General features: G+C 43.0%; 1 protein-coding gene across 1 annotated transcript in view; it reads right to left on the bottom strand.

Annotated features, from left to right (window-relative positions):
* Window positions 1–7,933: 7,933 nt before the first annotated feature.
* LOC126424561 (cytochrome P450 4C1-like) overlaps window positions 7,934–15,928 on the bottom strand; it is a 69,676-nt gene continuing 61,681 nt past the window's right edge. Inside the window, exons 6-7 of the mRNA XM_050087307.1 lie at window positions 11,381–11,790; window positions 7,934–8,015 (exon numbers count right to left, since the gene is read on the bottom strand). Of these exons, the coding sequence (XP_049943264.1) occupies window positions 7,934–8,015; window positions 11,381–11,790 (492 nt within the window). The remainder of the gene's footprint in view (window positions 8,016–11,380; window positions 11,791–15,928) is intronic.

Raw genomic sequence — 15,928 nt, 5'->3', positions numbered from 1 at the left:
GAGTAGAGGATTGCATCTGTTCCCTTGGTGATCACACCTCATACTGGTGACGAAGATGGACGCTAGATCTGAAAGTAATTAAAGTGTAATCATTTGATTGTCGTTATATAATGAATCTCTGCAGATAATTTGACCACTATTTCTTTCCATTTCCGAGAGCATATCTGGACCGGTGGTAAACAAGTTATCTGCTCCCGGCTTCCGCTTCTTTTGGCTGACATCACGTACGTCTCCGTCGCCCTTTTTACAAGTCGGCAATGAAATTTATATCTCGACGCTGTGCGCCACAGCATTATGTCACGAGTCACCGGTTACGCTGCTTTTTAACGCACGTCGCTATTTAGACGTCTGTCCATACCAGAAGCGCCTTGTATTTAGTCGTGACCAGTAAGTGAGAATGCGTGGATCGCACGGATCGGCTTGGAGCAGTCACGTAAACGCTTTTTAGCAGGGACACCACTTAGAAGCTAGCGACAGGTCTCCTAGTTTGGATGCGGGCAGCGTCTAGAGATACACGTTACGCGCTGAGTGAAAGCGGCTGGCTTTCCCAGACCTGTTTCTTGCGTCAATCGCGTGACAACCTCGCGATATACTGCAGATCTGGTGCGTGTCCGGGATGCGTGAGCGTCCTCACGAACTTGCGTGGCCGACATTCCAGTATAGCGGGAGCTTTTCCAGTATGGCGACATTGCTGCGGCAATGAGGAAGAGCTTGAACTCGAAAAGACACTAAAACAAACACTTCGCGTTACGTGTTGGTCGACTCAGCAGCTCGCCCCGACACGTGTACGCAGTACGCTGCCCATTCGCTGCGTCCCTGAAGGCATACTGTACACTATCACTAAGGCCTCCGCCATTCTAGAAACTACGTTCTAAGGGGGAGGTTGGGGTGCAGAGGGCGGGGGGGGGGGGGGGGGGAAGGAAGGGCGCACCACGAAGGAGTTATCCGAATGGGACGAAATCAATATATGTGATGTACATGTACAGACAAACAAATGATTACAAGATCAGAGAAATTGGATGAATTAATCAAGAGAAACAGCTCCAAAAATTGAGCAAGTCAATAACGTGTTGGTTCATTTCCCGCCATTTCAGGTTGACATTGGCTGATAGCGTTCTTGGATGTCCTCTTCAAGGATCTCGTGCCAAATTCTGTCCAAATGGCACATTAGATGGTCAAACCCCGAGCTGGTTGGAGGGCACTGCCCAAAATGCTTCGAACGTTCTCAATTGGGGAGTGTTCCGGCGACCTTTCTGGCGAAGGTAGGGGTTTGGCAAGCACGAATACGTGTAGTAGAAACTCTCGCCGTGTGCTGGAGGGAATTAATTATCTTGCTGGAATGTAAGCCCAGGAACGATTACCATGAAGGACAACAAAACGTTGCGTAGACTATCGTCTGCTGCTGTGCTGCCATAGTGCTGCACATGAAAACCAAAGGCGTCCTGCTACGAAAATAAATGGCATCCAAGCCCATCACTCATACTTGTCGGGCTGTATGGCGGGCAACAGTCAGGTTGGTATCCCATAGTAGTGGGACAAAGTTCGTACCACCCTACGTTGTATTGTTGCCATATTTATTCAACATGGTGTATCCAAGATGGCGGCGATAAATACGGCTACATCGCAACGACGTCATGGTCAGAAGTTCAAATTTTGGCGGTAAAATAGGTCAATTGGGCTACCTCTACTAACCTAACACCTTCCCCACCCCTGTCCTCCCCCCATAAAATGGCGGGAAATTCTAATTCCGTCACAAAAATGCAACACACCATGGCTACCTGCACTAACCTATGAAAATGGAGCGAAAATAGGTCACTTGGGCTATCTCCACTAACCTAAGACTTCCTACCACTACCTGTTCCTAGGGACTGGCAGAAATAGGACTCAGCCTGTGCTGGGCTGCTGATAAGATGGACATACGTCTTTATTATCAGTCTTTATTCAAACAATAAGAGTCAATACCACCATCAAGTGTGTTCACCCTGAGGTCAGGAGTCCAACTGATCTAGAACACAGTACTGGTACCAGAGGGCACTGTCGTCCATTCTGTGACATAATCCAAGTTGGCACTCTGGGGTGGGGAAAATGGCTGGAAAAGGACGCAGCCTGTGCTGGGCTGCTGGATAAGATCGACATGAGTCTTTGTTTTGCATGCAGTGGTTATTTAAACAATTGGAGGCAGTAGCTCCATCCAGTGTGTCCACCATGAGGTCTGGAGTCCAACTGACATAGTACACAGTACTGCCACAAGAGGGTGCTGTCATCCCTCTCGTACCATAATCCAAGATGGCTGTCTGGAGGAAAAATGGCCTGCGCTGGGATGCTGGAGAGAGGCAGGAGTGTTCATTATTTATTTTTGAAACAATTTATTTAGGTATGAATTTCACATAGTTTATTTATTACATTGATAAAAGACTCGCTCTGAAGTGCTTGGGGTCACAATATACAGTTTACATACCTGAGAACTACTCATAACTGTCCAAATAATGCAGTACACTCATGTACAGACATGCAAACAACTCATAGATTACCATAATAATGTAGTACACAGCATTCAGACCTGAAAACTACTCGTAAATCACCGAAATAATGTAGGACACTCATGTGCAGACACGAAAACAACTCGTAAATTGCCAAAAGATAATGCATTGCACAAACACTCAGTGCCCAGGAAAAAACACTTTCGAACTATCATCAACTGCTACCATTCCAATGCGCACATGCGTTGATACCACCGTGAGCCAGTGTTGCCCTCAATTGCAGCCAGCTGCACCCAGCAAGTCAAATTTGTATCTACCGTTAACAATTCTCTGAGTCAGGTCACCCTCCATTCAGAGGCTGTTGCACGCAGTGACTTTTATATTGACTTGTAAATAATAGATTTCAGCTATCAGTCGTCCTTTGGAATTTTTATTGGCAGATCTAGATTTCAGCTAGAAACTAGCCATTCTCAATGCACTATCATTTTTGATCAATGCACGTAATGCCTGTTGGTCATGCTTCATCCACAGTTCAATGAACTGTAGATGAAGCCCGACCAACAGCCGTTACATGCATTTATCAAAAATGATAGTACATTGAGAATGGCTAGTTTCTAGCTGAAACATCGATCTGCCAATACAAATTCCGAAGGATGACAGAGTTGAAATCTATTATTTACAAGTTCTTTGAGTGTTATACTGATGTCACAGAACTTCTACACATACACACACCACCCACCGTCCCCTGTCCACTGGACTGCACAGGACACTACCGCCCACGCTCCCAGAAGTCGAGATGCACCGGTGGCCCCCGCAAAGTGACAATGCGGGCATAAACTGCCGAGCCACGCACAGGGGTCTGTTTGTTTCCCACAAACATGAGGTGGCGTCACCCCATTCATACTTGACACCTGAGAAATTCCTGTCAAAATAAATGTTCACCTAGGGACCGCTGCTGGCGGGATGACACGTAGCTGTAGTGTGGATCCAGCGCCGAGAGAGATGTTAGCACAGCAGCTAAAAGGTTCTCAGTGTTGTACTGATGTCACATGTCTATGTAAACAACAGGCAAATCCCCCCTCTGGATGCGCTATAGAAATCTGTTCCAAAACAACATAGACTGCTTTCTCACTAGAAATCCTAATGGGACATGCAAACTGTGTCTAGCTGTGCATGTGTGCTTACCTGCTCAGCATGGCTGACGCATCACAGTGAAATGTTCAGCCTGCTGTCACCATCCACTTCAGAAACGTAAATGTTCTCACCGCTAAAAGCCTTCATCATGTCTGTGCGCACTCACAAAATCACCATTAATCATAAAAGCATTCTTGTTGTTTGGAAAGCGAGCACTGTCTAAGCACAGACGGGTGAAAGTCAGAATAATTACGCAAACAGAATTCGAAGGTCTGTCTTACAGGAGAGAAAAATGGCGGGCATTTTAGGTACCCTATAGCTACTGCTGTGTGCTTCATATCGATAAGTACCGCTAAAATGGTATATCGTGGTAAACCGTGCGAAAATACATGAGTTCTTGTCTGGAGATGGATGTAGAAAAAAAGCAAGCAAGCAGGTGCGGACCAGAAACAGTAACGCGTTTGTGCCGATGGGGAATGAATCCGAATTTGTAGAACGGTTGTGTGGGTCTTAGATCAGTGTCTACTTGCGATCATTAACTGTAAACCTCTCAGCAGAGGACTTCCATCTCAAGTATGATGAAATGTGACACATTCCTCTAAACGAATGAAGATTTATGGGATGTACTCCATTCCCCTGTCGCATCTTGGGTATAAAATCGATACTTCAATTTCATAACTAAGTTGGCGATAGGTGTTTGTGAGACACTGCAATTCCTGTTCATACATCTGCTTGACAAATGTGCTGTTTACAGAGTAAGTGGCGGCATGACTTGTAATTTCACATGTCAGACGTTGCTACTACGCGTCTATGTGTTTCCGTGTAAGAGGTATCCTCCATTACTAATGATCATTTTATACAGAACTGATGTGGGCATTATATAATTTCTGAACCATTATTGGACGTGAGCAGTGGACGCTATGCATCTCTGGAAAGCTATATTGTGAATGTATCACACAGAGCCACTGTTTTAAGGAAGAATTTTTTTCGTTTTACAGGTCGTTACCATAGTTTATCGCGGAGAAACCTGCAAGAAGGATGTATGTCATGCGCTGGAAATATATTTCTTACATTGAAATGTTAACAGCGCTGCATTCACACGATTGATAGTTCGAAAACTTAGGTGATGTAATATTATAGACTGTTTTACATTTCACTGTATTTGTCACGACAGCCACTATCAGCAAATAAGAACAAATTATAGCATCCCATTTAAAAAACAAAGTTGACCATAATGTGATGCGACCCCACCTAGCAAAAAATAACCAACGTCATATTATGGCCCCCTTTTTCCCATGCAACATTTGTCCCACAAATTTTTCAGCTCCTATAATACTTTCGTAGTTACTCTAGGTGGCAGTAGTTAGTGACTCACAATATATATAAGTCCTACAAATAAAAGGAAAGGCTACAAAGCTCATTCACTTCGAATTTTTAGAAATTAAGAAACAGATGTGTGTTGCCCCATATTTATTACTGAATGAAAAAACTCAATTCTAGACAATATTGCAACTCCTATATTTTAGAAAAAAAACTTGTTTCCTCATCCACATTTCAAAAAATTCCATTACTGTGCATAGATCTACACCAATGTATGTTTAGTTATAGTTATTGGAAATGCTGTACTAATCAGGTTCGTAATATTGTCCTAATGAATTTTCGTAAGGAATATGTAATTTGTCAAAAGTGTCAACAGGCAGCTTTTACAGTTTAAGTCAAGAATCAATAGATTCGTTGTCATCCTTGGGATCAGTTATGTACTAGAAAATGGACTTAAAGCCCGAAACATCGGTTATTGAAATCAGGCTAAAAGGCCTTTTCATTTAGTTAATACAATTATAAATGAGTTCTTCCTCTAAAGTGATAATCTTTCATCGTTTTACTAGCTTTAATCTCAATTCTGCTCTAATAGTTATAAGTTCATAATGATAAATATGCATTTACTCCACTGTTCTTAACAGCAACGCCGTCTTTTCTTGTCACCACAGAGTTCTGTCAGAGATAAGAGCTCAGAGACGACAAACAGACGAGTTAAAATTCCGCAGAGTGGCCAACAGAAGTGTTACGGCGCCGCCAACGTTAACTCGCCCGCCACTTTCACGGCAGTCCCAGGCCGCAACGAGTTCAGATCACAAAGGCTCGTCAATTCCTGGTTTTCATTAAGTCTTGAGAAACCGACGCATCCCGATAATTTCTATTTTTGTTCAGTAAAATTGTTATTATAACCTCATGGTGGAATTTCTTTCTTTTTTGCTCAATGGATCTGTCTGCAATTGTCACACTTAAGATTTTCCAAGTCCAAAAATAGCTGAAAGCACAATACGACAGTTCAAGCAGACAATGCACTACTGATATGTTGACTAGTGAAAAAGTAACAGATCTGTCGAAGCTAATTTTGAAGCTTCAAGCTAGCGAAAAAGTATCATATATTCTCGTAAAATAAGGAAATTGGCTCTGGATCCCCATTTTTATTCTGAAATTAAAGAGAAGTTCGTTATTTATAATCAGTGCCCGTATTTTTACGGAAACTGAATTTCAGGAAAAAGCGCTTTATGTGTAATAAAAATGTTCACGTCAAACACTATTCTATCTGCAGAGTAAATCGTTTATGTGCTCCTAAATCTTTTGAGTAGAAATTTAAAGCTGCAAGACCACTATATAGCTAGCTTATTTTATTTAAAGGTTAGAGAAAACATTACCCAAGTAGAATGTCATTGAAAACACTGTAGAAATGAAATGCCACAGTGAACATTGTAGAAATGAAATATAAATAAAACATTGCAAAATGAAACGGCAATAAGTTATTTGTTTGCGCTTTAAGTCATCATTACTATTATTGGGCTACTTGTGCTAATTGCTTATAATACTTGATTTTTTCAAAGATATATCACTGATAGTGGGCTAGTTTGCTAATTAAGACACAAACAAATGTACAACATTTTTGCCAGAGCCACCGTTTCTGTTAGCCTACCCTACGGCGTTTGGAAGATTACTACATAATCTTCATGTGGTAAGTACTGAAGTTTCGTTGATTTACTTCCAGTGTGTGAGTAACGGGAAGTTGTCGCGAGCAGATGAAGATCTATTCAGCCGTCTTGCAGGTTTTCGATTGAAACTTTACTTATAGTTGCTGTTTTACACTGAATTCGCTGATGTTTTCTGTTTTCCGACAAAAAATAAAATTAACGTTAGCTATTCACAGTTAGTTGCAGGTAATTTCATAGAGGTGTGACAAAGCACGGAAAAAGTCGCGGCGGGAAATCGATTTGCTTCAGACATGGCGGATGTATAGCCACCCTATGAAATTTAAACTTGTTGTGGCATACTCTCAGGATTGTGCGGCCTCACTGATGCTGCAATAAACTCTGCGATCGACGGCACGCCAAGACCAAACGGACGATCTTGGTAATGGCTTTACTCCAAAATTTCATATCAGAAAGTATAAAAATAAAATTTAATGTGTTGAAATTCTTCACTGGCTGTCCACCGTTCGACAATTTCGGGATTGGAGTTTGATGTTTATTTAGGGCAAAACATGGATAGTAGTGTCAACAGCACACAATTTATCCAAGTTTATTTTATCACAAAGTGTACATTTATTTTAGTTCACACACACACAAAGTGTAAAATGCGCGAATGGCCCATACAATCGGTCAGATACTATCTGCCTAAACTTCATTTTAATGCACACACAAAAGTCGATTGCTAAAAATCTCTGAGGAACAAAATTACTGTTTGATACACTTCAGCATTTAATTAATACAATTCGCAGAGTTCTTATCAAGAATTCTCTCTTATTAAAACTCCATCTTCCAAACAGCTCAAATCCACGAGCACAGTGTTTTAATAATACTTGTGTATACCACAGCAATAACCTCCATTTGCATTATAATGCAGCATAGAAATTACTATACCGCAGCCTTCACATCGCTTTCATTTAGCCAAATACTGCAAACAGTCATATGATAACATCCTCATGGCACTCTGTATATATTCTCGCGTCCTCTTACTGACATATTGTATTGTTTCAGCAACAAAATATAATCAATACTGACAACATATTACATAGATAAAATCTATCCCGAGTTGGCCATCGCATTATTTCATATAGAGTATAATACTTCCACATTAGCTTATTAATTACAACCTAGAAAATACCCAGACACATCAAAAACAGAAACAGTTCTATACTTGGTCAGAATACATGTGTTAACAACAGAAGCGATATTTTACACAATAAAATTGGTGAATCAACAGATTATTGCATATACGGATCAGGATGTGCATCTTAATAGAGAAATCTCCGTTTGAAGTGCTCATCAGAAACCACTCATCAGATAAGCTGCAGCTTGTTGCCCATCAGTGTGGACAGCAGCCATATGAGCTGCCTGCTGGGGGCACCTGCAGAGATGTGTGGGAAAGCGTGTCAGGTGGACAGTGTGGAGGCTGGCAGGCGGTGCACTGTCCCCTACATCATTCTAGCTGCTCTGCAGCAGAAAGTAGAAGCACCTCCTGATATTGAGCAGGAAGACCCTCAGCTCCATCCGTGCTGGAATCCTCCAGAGGCATGAAGGAAGCCCTGATTGTCCAGTGTGTATGGTACTGAGCGGGCGTCGTGGTGCAGATCATCACAGCCCCAGTGTGGCAGGAAGTGGGAGAGGTTCAGGATGGCGTCCATGAAGACCTTGAGTTCCAGTAGTGTGGAGTGTTGTGGTACGCAGTTGGCTCCTATAGAGGTATGCAAAAGACTCCACCTGCGTGCATGGTGTACACTCGGTCCGTGCATAGGCACATACATACAGGAGGCCCTAATCAGCTGGATGGTGTACTGTCTGATAGAGAGTACATTGACTGCCAGGCCAATTCCAGCAGCTGCACAGCAGGAAGTGGATGTACCTTTGGCCACTGGCCAGGAAGGCTCTGACCAGCATCAGTGTTTCTTATTGTGGGCCACTGCAGAAGCATTTAGCATCTCTAGACTAATGAACTGGATGTTGTGGAGAATGCAATGTGTGCCAGGCCCTGCCATAAGACCTGTAGTAGAAAGGGGAAACACTTCAAAATTTTGGCCAGGAAAAATTTAAACCACAGCAGTATGGACAATGATTATATTAGGCTTTTCGAAGGCACAAAAGAGACGTTCATCAGATAGATGATATATAGGGTGATGAAGAACGTATTTTGCTGCAGGTCCTTCCAGTGAGCATGTAGTAGAAAACAAAACCTACTCAGGGCACTGATTATGGAGACTGAGGGTTTTAGAAATTTGGAGTTTGATTTTACGCGATGAGACCCTGCTTAGGCACACAAGAGACCCTGATTGAATGTATTAAAGACTGATCAGGCAGAACATAATGATTACAGACTTACTGTCGATATAAAACCGTCGAGGCGATACCAACGCCTCCTGGCGAGGAATGACTGTTAGGCAGACACACGTATGGTGCATGTAGCATCAGTGAGTGTGCTGTCTGTGTATAGAATGGGGAAGGCGAGCAATGTATCTGTTTGATTGAGGGCAGATTGTGATGGCCTGGAGGCTCGGCACGAGCGTTTCGGAAACTGCACGACTTGTTTGGTGTTCGAGGATTGCTGCAGTGAGTGTTTTAACACTTGGCGAAAACAAGGTGAAACACCTCCAAACTTCATGGGGATAGGCGACCACCCCTCATCACGTATGTCAGATATTGTAGGCTGGGCAGACTGGAGAAATAGGACAGGTGGAACTAAGATCTGGCTTCAATACTGGGCAGAGTACAAGTGTCTCTGAACACACAGTGCACCGAACATTCCTAACGATGGGCCTCAGCAGCCAACGACCCATGCATGTGCCGATGTTAACCCCACAACATTGGCAACTATTGGTACTTGACGTTTCAGCAGTGGCGGAACATTACATGGTCTGATATATCGTGAAACCCTCTTCATCATGCCGATGGGAGGGTGCGAATCGGTCGTCTTCCAGGGGGACAACTCCTCGACACCTGTACTGTGGGAGAGAGACAGGCTGGCGGCGACTCCATTTCGCTCTGGGGAACATTCACATGGGCATCCATGGGTTCAAAGGAGCTCGTGCAAGGCACCATGACTGCCAAGGAGTATCATACACTGGTTGCATTACGTGTACACGTCTTCATGATGATCATGTTTTCCAACGGCAGTGGCACTTTTAAACAAGATAATGCACCATGTCAGAAGGCCAAGAGCGTGAAGGAGTGGTTCGAGGAACACAGTTGTGAGTTCCAATTGATGTGTGGGCTCAACAAATCACCCAAACAGATCTCGGGTCACTGATCGTGGTGTCAGAGCACAGAATTTGTGGGAATTAGGTGACTGGTGTGTGCAGATGTGGTGTCAACTACTTCCAGCGACCTACCAAGGCCTCATTGCTTCCATGCCACAATGCGTTGCCGTTGTTATCCACACCAACGGTAGACATACCGGCTATCAGGCAGGTGTCCATAAAGCTGTAGCTGACTAGTGTATATAGTCTGAAGAAGAGTACATTGTCCTCCACTTCCTGTAAGCTGCTGTGTAGCGGGAACTGACAGTGCCTCACACCAGGCAGACCTGTTCTTCAATTTACTGGGCCTCTGCAGAGACACACTGGCGACCCTAATCACCTAGACAGTATATAGGCTGAGGCAGGAAACTGAAGTGCTTCAGGATGATAAACAGGAAAGAAGAACTCCAGCAATGTGGAGTGCAGTGCTATATGGTTGGTAGAATGCAGAAGATGTGATATTAGGAATGTCATGAGAGCGAACCTCTGCAGAAACACACAGGAGTACCTGATCAGATGTAGTGAAGGCTGGGTGGATGGCACACATTCTCAAGGAGAACGCGTTATCCTCCATGGCCTAGCCTTCAGGTTGTCCCTGATCAGAGGCTGTGAAAGTTGTGTTTAGTAGGAAGCACATGACTTTCTGGATATGTACCAGGAAGTTCAGCAGTGTGTTAGGTGGTGATACAGGCTGGGCTCTACTATGGGCAAGCAGGAGGCCATGATGACACTATATGGATGGGTGGAGAGAGAGAGGAATTAGGTCTTCCCAATAGCTGTGCAATAGGAAACTGAAGTGCCTCAGGACGATGGCGTCAAAGAGAATGAGTTCCAGCAGTGTAAAGTATATTTTTATGTGGTCAGTGCCATTCAGTAAAATCTGCTGAGATGGACTGTGTACAGTATTAAGGAGAATGCGTTGTCTTTCAGACCTTCCCAGTGGATGTGTAACAGGAAGCTGAATCTCCTGTGAGAATTGGCTAGGAAGACAATGTCACAAGAGCAATCTGATGTGATGGGCCCAGCAGGAGCATACAGGTGTCAAAGTCCTACACGTGGCTGTTTAGCAGGAGACAGAAGTGGCTCTCACTGCTCATCGTGAACATACTGAGGCCCAGGAGCACATTGTGCTCCTACACAGTGGACACCTGCAGACACACACAGGAAACAGTGATCAGCTGGACAGTGTGCAGGCTGAAAGGGAGTGTGTTGTGCCCCAGGTCCTCTCAGTAACTGTGCATCTCCTGTTAACACTCAATAGGGAACAATGAGCTGTGTCATGAGAGCGATCCTATGTGCTGGATCCTAGCAGGAGCGAACAGGACTCCCTGATTGTAAGGTGTGAAGGATGATGGAAAGTGTGTAGCGTTTCAATTCCTCCCAGTGGCAGTGACCAGAGAGCAGAAGGATCTTTGGGCGTCCGCCAGGAACACATTGAGTCCGAGGGTGTGCCGGGTGGTAGCACTACAGGCCAGACTCTTACAGAGGCACACAGTAGACCTCGATCGGCTTGACGGTGTGTAGGGTGATGGTGAGCGCGGTGTGTTCGAGGTCCTCCCAGTGGCTGTGCGGCAGGAACCGGAAGCGTCTCAGGACGGTCGCCAGGAAGACTTTGATCTCGAGGCGCGCGTACTGGGAGCCCACACAGTTGCGTGCGCCCAATCCGAACGGCAGGTAGCTGCAGGGGTGGTCCTCGCCGCCTCGACCCTCGAGGAAGCGCGAAGGGTCGAACTTCAGCGGGTCTGGGAAGAACTGCGGCAGGCGGTGCGTGAGGAAGGGCACCATGGCCAGCATCGCGCCCTTCGGTACTAGTACCCGCCCTCTGGATAAGCAGATGTCCTCCGTGACCATCCGGGGGATCAGCGGAACCACCGGAAACAGCCGCAGCGTCTCCTGTAGTATCATCCCAGGCAATGACATACAGATTGAGTATACAGGCTTCTGCTTTCCTCAGGTACCAAAAACCCCCTACTCCAGGTTCTTTAAGGAATCGAAGACCCATGTATAAAACAGCATCAGACGTCTGTTCCTTTACAAATTGGCTGACTTGTTAAATATATGATGTTAAGCAGGTAAAACCTTTATGCTTGAATACACAAAACAGTAATTATGTTGGTTTCATTAGTTTCGGGTTATTCACCCATACATTAGTGAAAATGACGATACCATTATTTTTAATTCGGTTGGTAAGTATAGACCACATACTTTCTTTAGTAGTTTACTTATTTAACCTGATCTGATTAGAGCCAACAGGCCCTGTCTTACGTCAGACCGGGGTGCTCACATACAGTACCTTTTTTATATCATAATTACCTAAGAAATAAATGACTGTGTGAGTCAATGTCAGTAAGTAACACTGACTATGAACTGCGATACTTCTACTACTGCTGCTGCTGCGACTGGCAATAATAATAATAATAATAATAATAATAATGACAATAGTACCAATAATGATAGTGGAACATACAAAAAGAATTTATACAGATGTTTTCTGATACAGTGAGTTCTGAGGATAGAAAATTTGAGAAGACTGTATCAGATAAGTGTACAGAGAAATGAGGAAGATGTGTTTGGAAACAAGGATGTACAGGAATAACGAGTGCGTACAGGGAGAGTGGCTGTCATTATTGTTGTTCCAGGAGATATGCCATTAACTGTATTCTGAAGCTACATATGTTATTCTGTTCTCTAACATAACGCTTGAAGTTATTCGGTAGAGTCATATGAGAATTACCTTCCAACAGACATTTTCTAATTCCGTAACGATATTGACACCTATTTATATTTCTTTGGAAACTTAGTTCCCTCCTAAACTACGCGTCGTACAGTTATAAAGTATTGTAGGTATCATCAGTGGTATATGTAGGTACTGCCTGCAAACTGGATACCGCTTTGAGTTAGTAATAAAGAATTAATAAACTGAAATATCATGCTTAATGCATTTTTAATTATTGTATGTAAGTAATTCTATTTAACTGTGCTGTTACGAAGTATATAAATACACAGCGACATAATTAAACAGAAATACTCACATACAATAATAAAAAAGAAAGAGAAGATTGTAGGCCAAAGACAAACTAGCGACAAGGTTGTGTTGGCAACACTACGAAACGCAAACCACTACATATACTTAGAAGTGTAAAAACAAACAGAAAAAATTGGTGTGCGAAAAAGTGTGGTGTGAAAAACAAAAGAAATGCATAGTGCTGAGAAACAATTAAAAACTAGAGTACAACCATCACTGTCTACAGAAGAACAAGATCAACCATGTGCTAGCAGACGGCATTTCCCGATGTTTAGCGAGAAATCAAGCGAAAATCACCGTAAGTACAAACCAACATACTGTTAACAAACTGTTTTTCGATCTGAATGAAAATCAAAATGCAAATAACTTAATTACATATTACTGATGATGCTTTAGCTCAATAAAGCGAAACGTGTCTGGTGAAAAAGAAACGGGTTTTTGTAGTAATGACAGAACACAAATACCCTGGAACTTAATGGAATGGCTTGATAATTAATAACAGAAATTAGGTCTTAATACTTAAGCATTGGTTTAGCACATGGAACTAAACCTCCTGGGCCATTGAAATAACTCTTGGAAGCATCTGTCACATCCTGAGAGGCACTTGTTGATCGAGTGAACATTCTATGACCTATCGAAAAATGGTTTTCCTTACTGCGTTCGTTGAAAGACGTCTGCATTCCTGATGTTGATAAGCTTCCTTCTCGGTCACTGCATATGTGAACAGATGCATTTCACAATCTTGTCAGCTTCTACAGCAATGGTTTCTATGGGTTTTGTCAATGTTTTCCATTTAGATGTCATAACACGAAATGCTGAAACCTCATTGGACTTCGTTTCACGTGGAGCCGAAGCCAATCTGTCTCGAGTACAGTAAAGTACGATAACGAGGATGAATTTTATGCTGTGCGTTACACGTACAATGACTCAGCGATAATAGAGGAGAACAGCTTTACCGACGCATTCAACTTGGAAAGCACTGGCCAGCTTCTTGATCCAACTAACCTGCAATGATGTGAAGTATCTGTGCTAGCAGAATAAAGGCGCAGTGCTGGGATTTCACCCCGTAATTAAATATTGAAGCCACTGAACGTCGCCTGGTAATCTCTGAACTTCTTCCATATCGGACTCAGAGGAAAGCCGTGCATTTCAGTACTGCTACGCTGATAACGAGGCGATCAACAACAGAATCTCAAGCCTCCATAAAGTCCACATTTACTCCTGTCCTGCATTCCCCCATCGTTCGGCAGTGACGTGTCACAAAGTTTCGTGCATTATTTCCAGTAAGTTTGGAAGCTTAAATGTATTGTTACTTCTCGGGGCAACTACCTTAACTTGGCTCCAGATCAGTTATGTTTGGTTCAGACACCAGCAGTACGGTGAGAACTGTAAAAATGCAGCATTTGTACCGTGTGCTCGACGCCGTGAAGATTACTGTTTTCCATTATTCAGCGACGGTTTTCACTCTGGCTCGTGTGAGACCATATCTATCCTATGAAACAGTGGACACATAGTATTTGATTTTTCATTTTCAAACAAAAAATTTAATTGTGTAATGTTTTCTTAACTTCAAAATCCGTAACAATCTTTTACAATGCATTGATAACTAAAAATGTGTATTTGCAATAAAAACCAGAAGTCTGCGTGTGATATGTAATTAGAAAGAGCATGACATGCGTCTTTCTTTAAAACATGATGGTTAAGTAAATGTTAATTACCAAATATTGATAAATTTCATATTTAAATTAGTTAGCTATTCAAACGGAACAAAAAAAATCGTTGATCATAACCGCCCACCCGCTCTATTTTCAAACAGTGACGCTACCGATTACTGCAATATAATAATTAAAATTGTTGTTCTTATGTTTAGAACATTATGTTTCTCAACAAAAGTTAAAGTTCATTTTTCTCTGTAATGTTGTGAAAAACATTAGCTACAACTTCTTTCGAGCCTTCTGATCGCGTGGTTCAGTACGAAGCAGGAAGCTGTGTCATCCATTTTCGCGGTATGTATGAACTGCCACACAATCAGAGCACAAGTTGCTCTTACAGAGACTGTGACTGTTCGCGATTGTTTAAATAAAAATCACATAGCTAAAGTATGATTAAGGAAAACGTTGATGGCTGCTAATACATCAGAATGTCTTAGTGTTTCACTTACAGCTGAACCTACTTCCGAGACCGGAACAACACCAGTGTACGATAGCTACGGCTGCTGATCAGTCATCGCGCTTGTGTTTGTTTGCATCTTACCACGAACGGACTATACCGTCTTTGAATAAAGGTGCCACTTCCATTCGCCTCATTGCGTATTTCTTCCAGTTGCCTCCTGCATTATACTGTAGCACTTCTTTGCATGTATGGCCCAAGTTCCATAACACTGTTAGCTGGCAGAGACACATCCTGCGGAAGCCACTGCCATCGTTAAGTTTTGCACAGCAGGGTATTATACCCTCGTGCAGTATATGGGCAAATGTAGTACACACATCAAAAGAAGTTTTTCATCACCTCGGTTACGAGAATTCCGCAACCTGTACAGAAAATTGGAATGGAGATCAAAATAAACATTATTTCCGCCATTTTTATTTGCTTTATGTTTGGGGAGGGCGTTAAACCTGCGGAAATTATTCGTCGAATGCAAGCGCAGTACGGTGACACCTGTTTATAAAAAATGGTTCAAATGGCTCTGAGCACTATGGGACTTAACATCTGAGGTCATCAGTACCCTAGAACTTAGAACTACTTAAACCTAATTAACCTCAGGACATCACAAACAGCTATGCCCGAGGCTGCATTCGAACCTGCTACCGTAGCGGCCGCGCGGCTCCAGACTGTAGCGCCTAGAACTGCTCGGCCACTCCGGCCGGCGAAGAAAGCGCTCAGTGGAAGAAGATGCAGAAGTCATCGACGTGGTGCAAAGCTGGTTACAGGTGCAACCAAAATCCTTTTATTTTTTTCCACGAATTAAAAAAAAACTTGTATAATGTGCGTTGAAGTGCAGGGAGG

The sequence above is a fragment of the Schistocerca serialis genome, chromosome 10, assembly GCF_023864345.2.
Source record: "Schistocerca serialis cubense isolate TAMUIC-IGC-003099 chromosome 10, iqSchSeri2.2, whole genome shotgun sequence".
In the NCBI taxonomy this organism is placed as follows: Eukaryota; Metazoa; Arthropoda; class Insecta; order Orthoptera; family Acrididae; genus Schistocerca; species Schistocerca serialis.
This window is presented reverse-complemented; position numbering and strand designations above follow the sequence as displayed.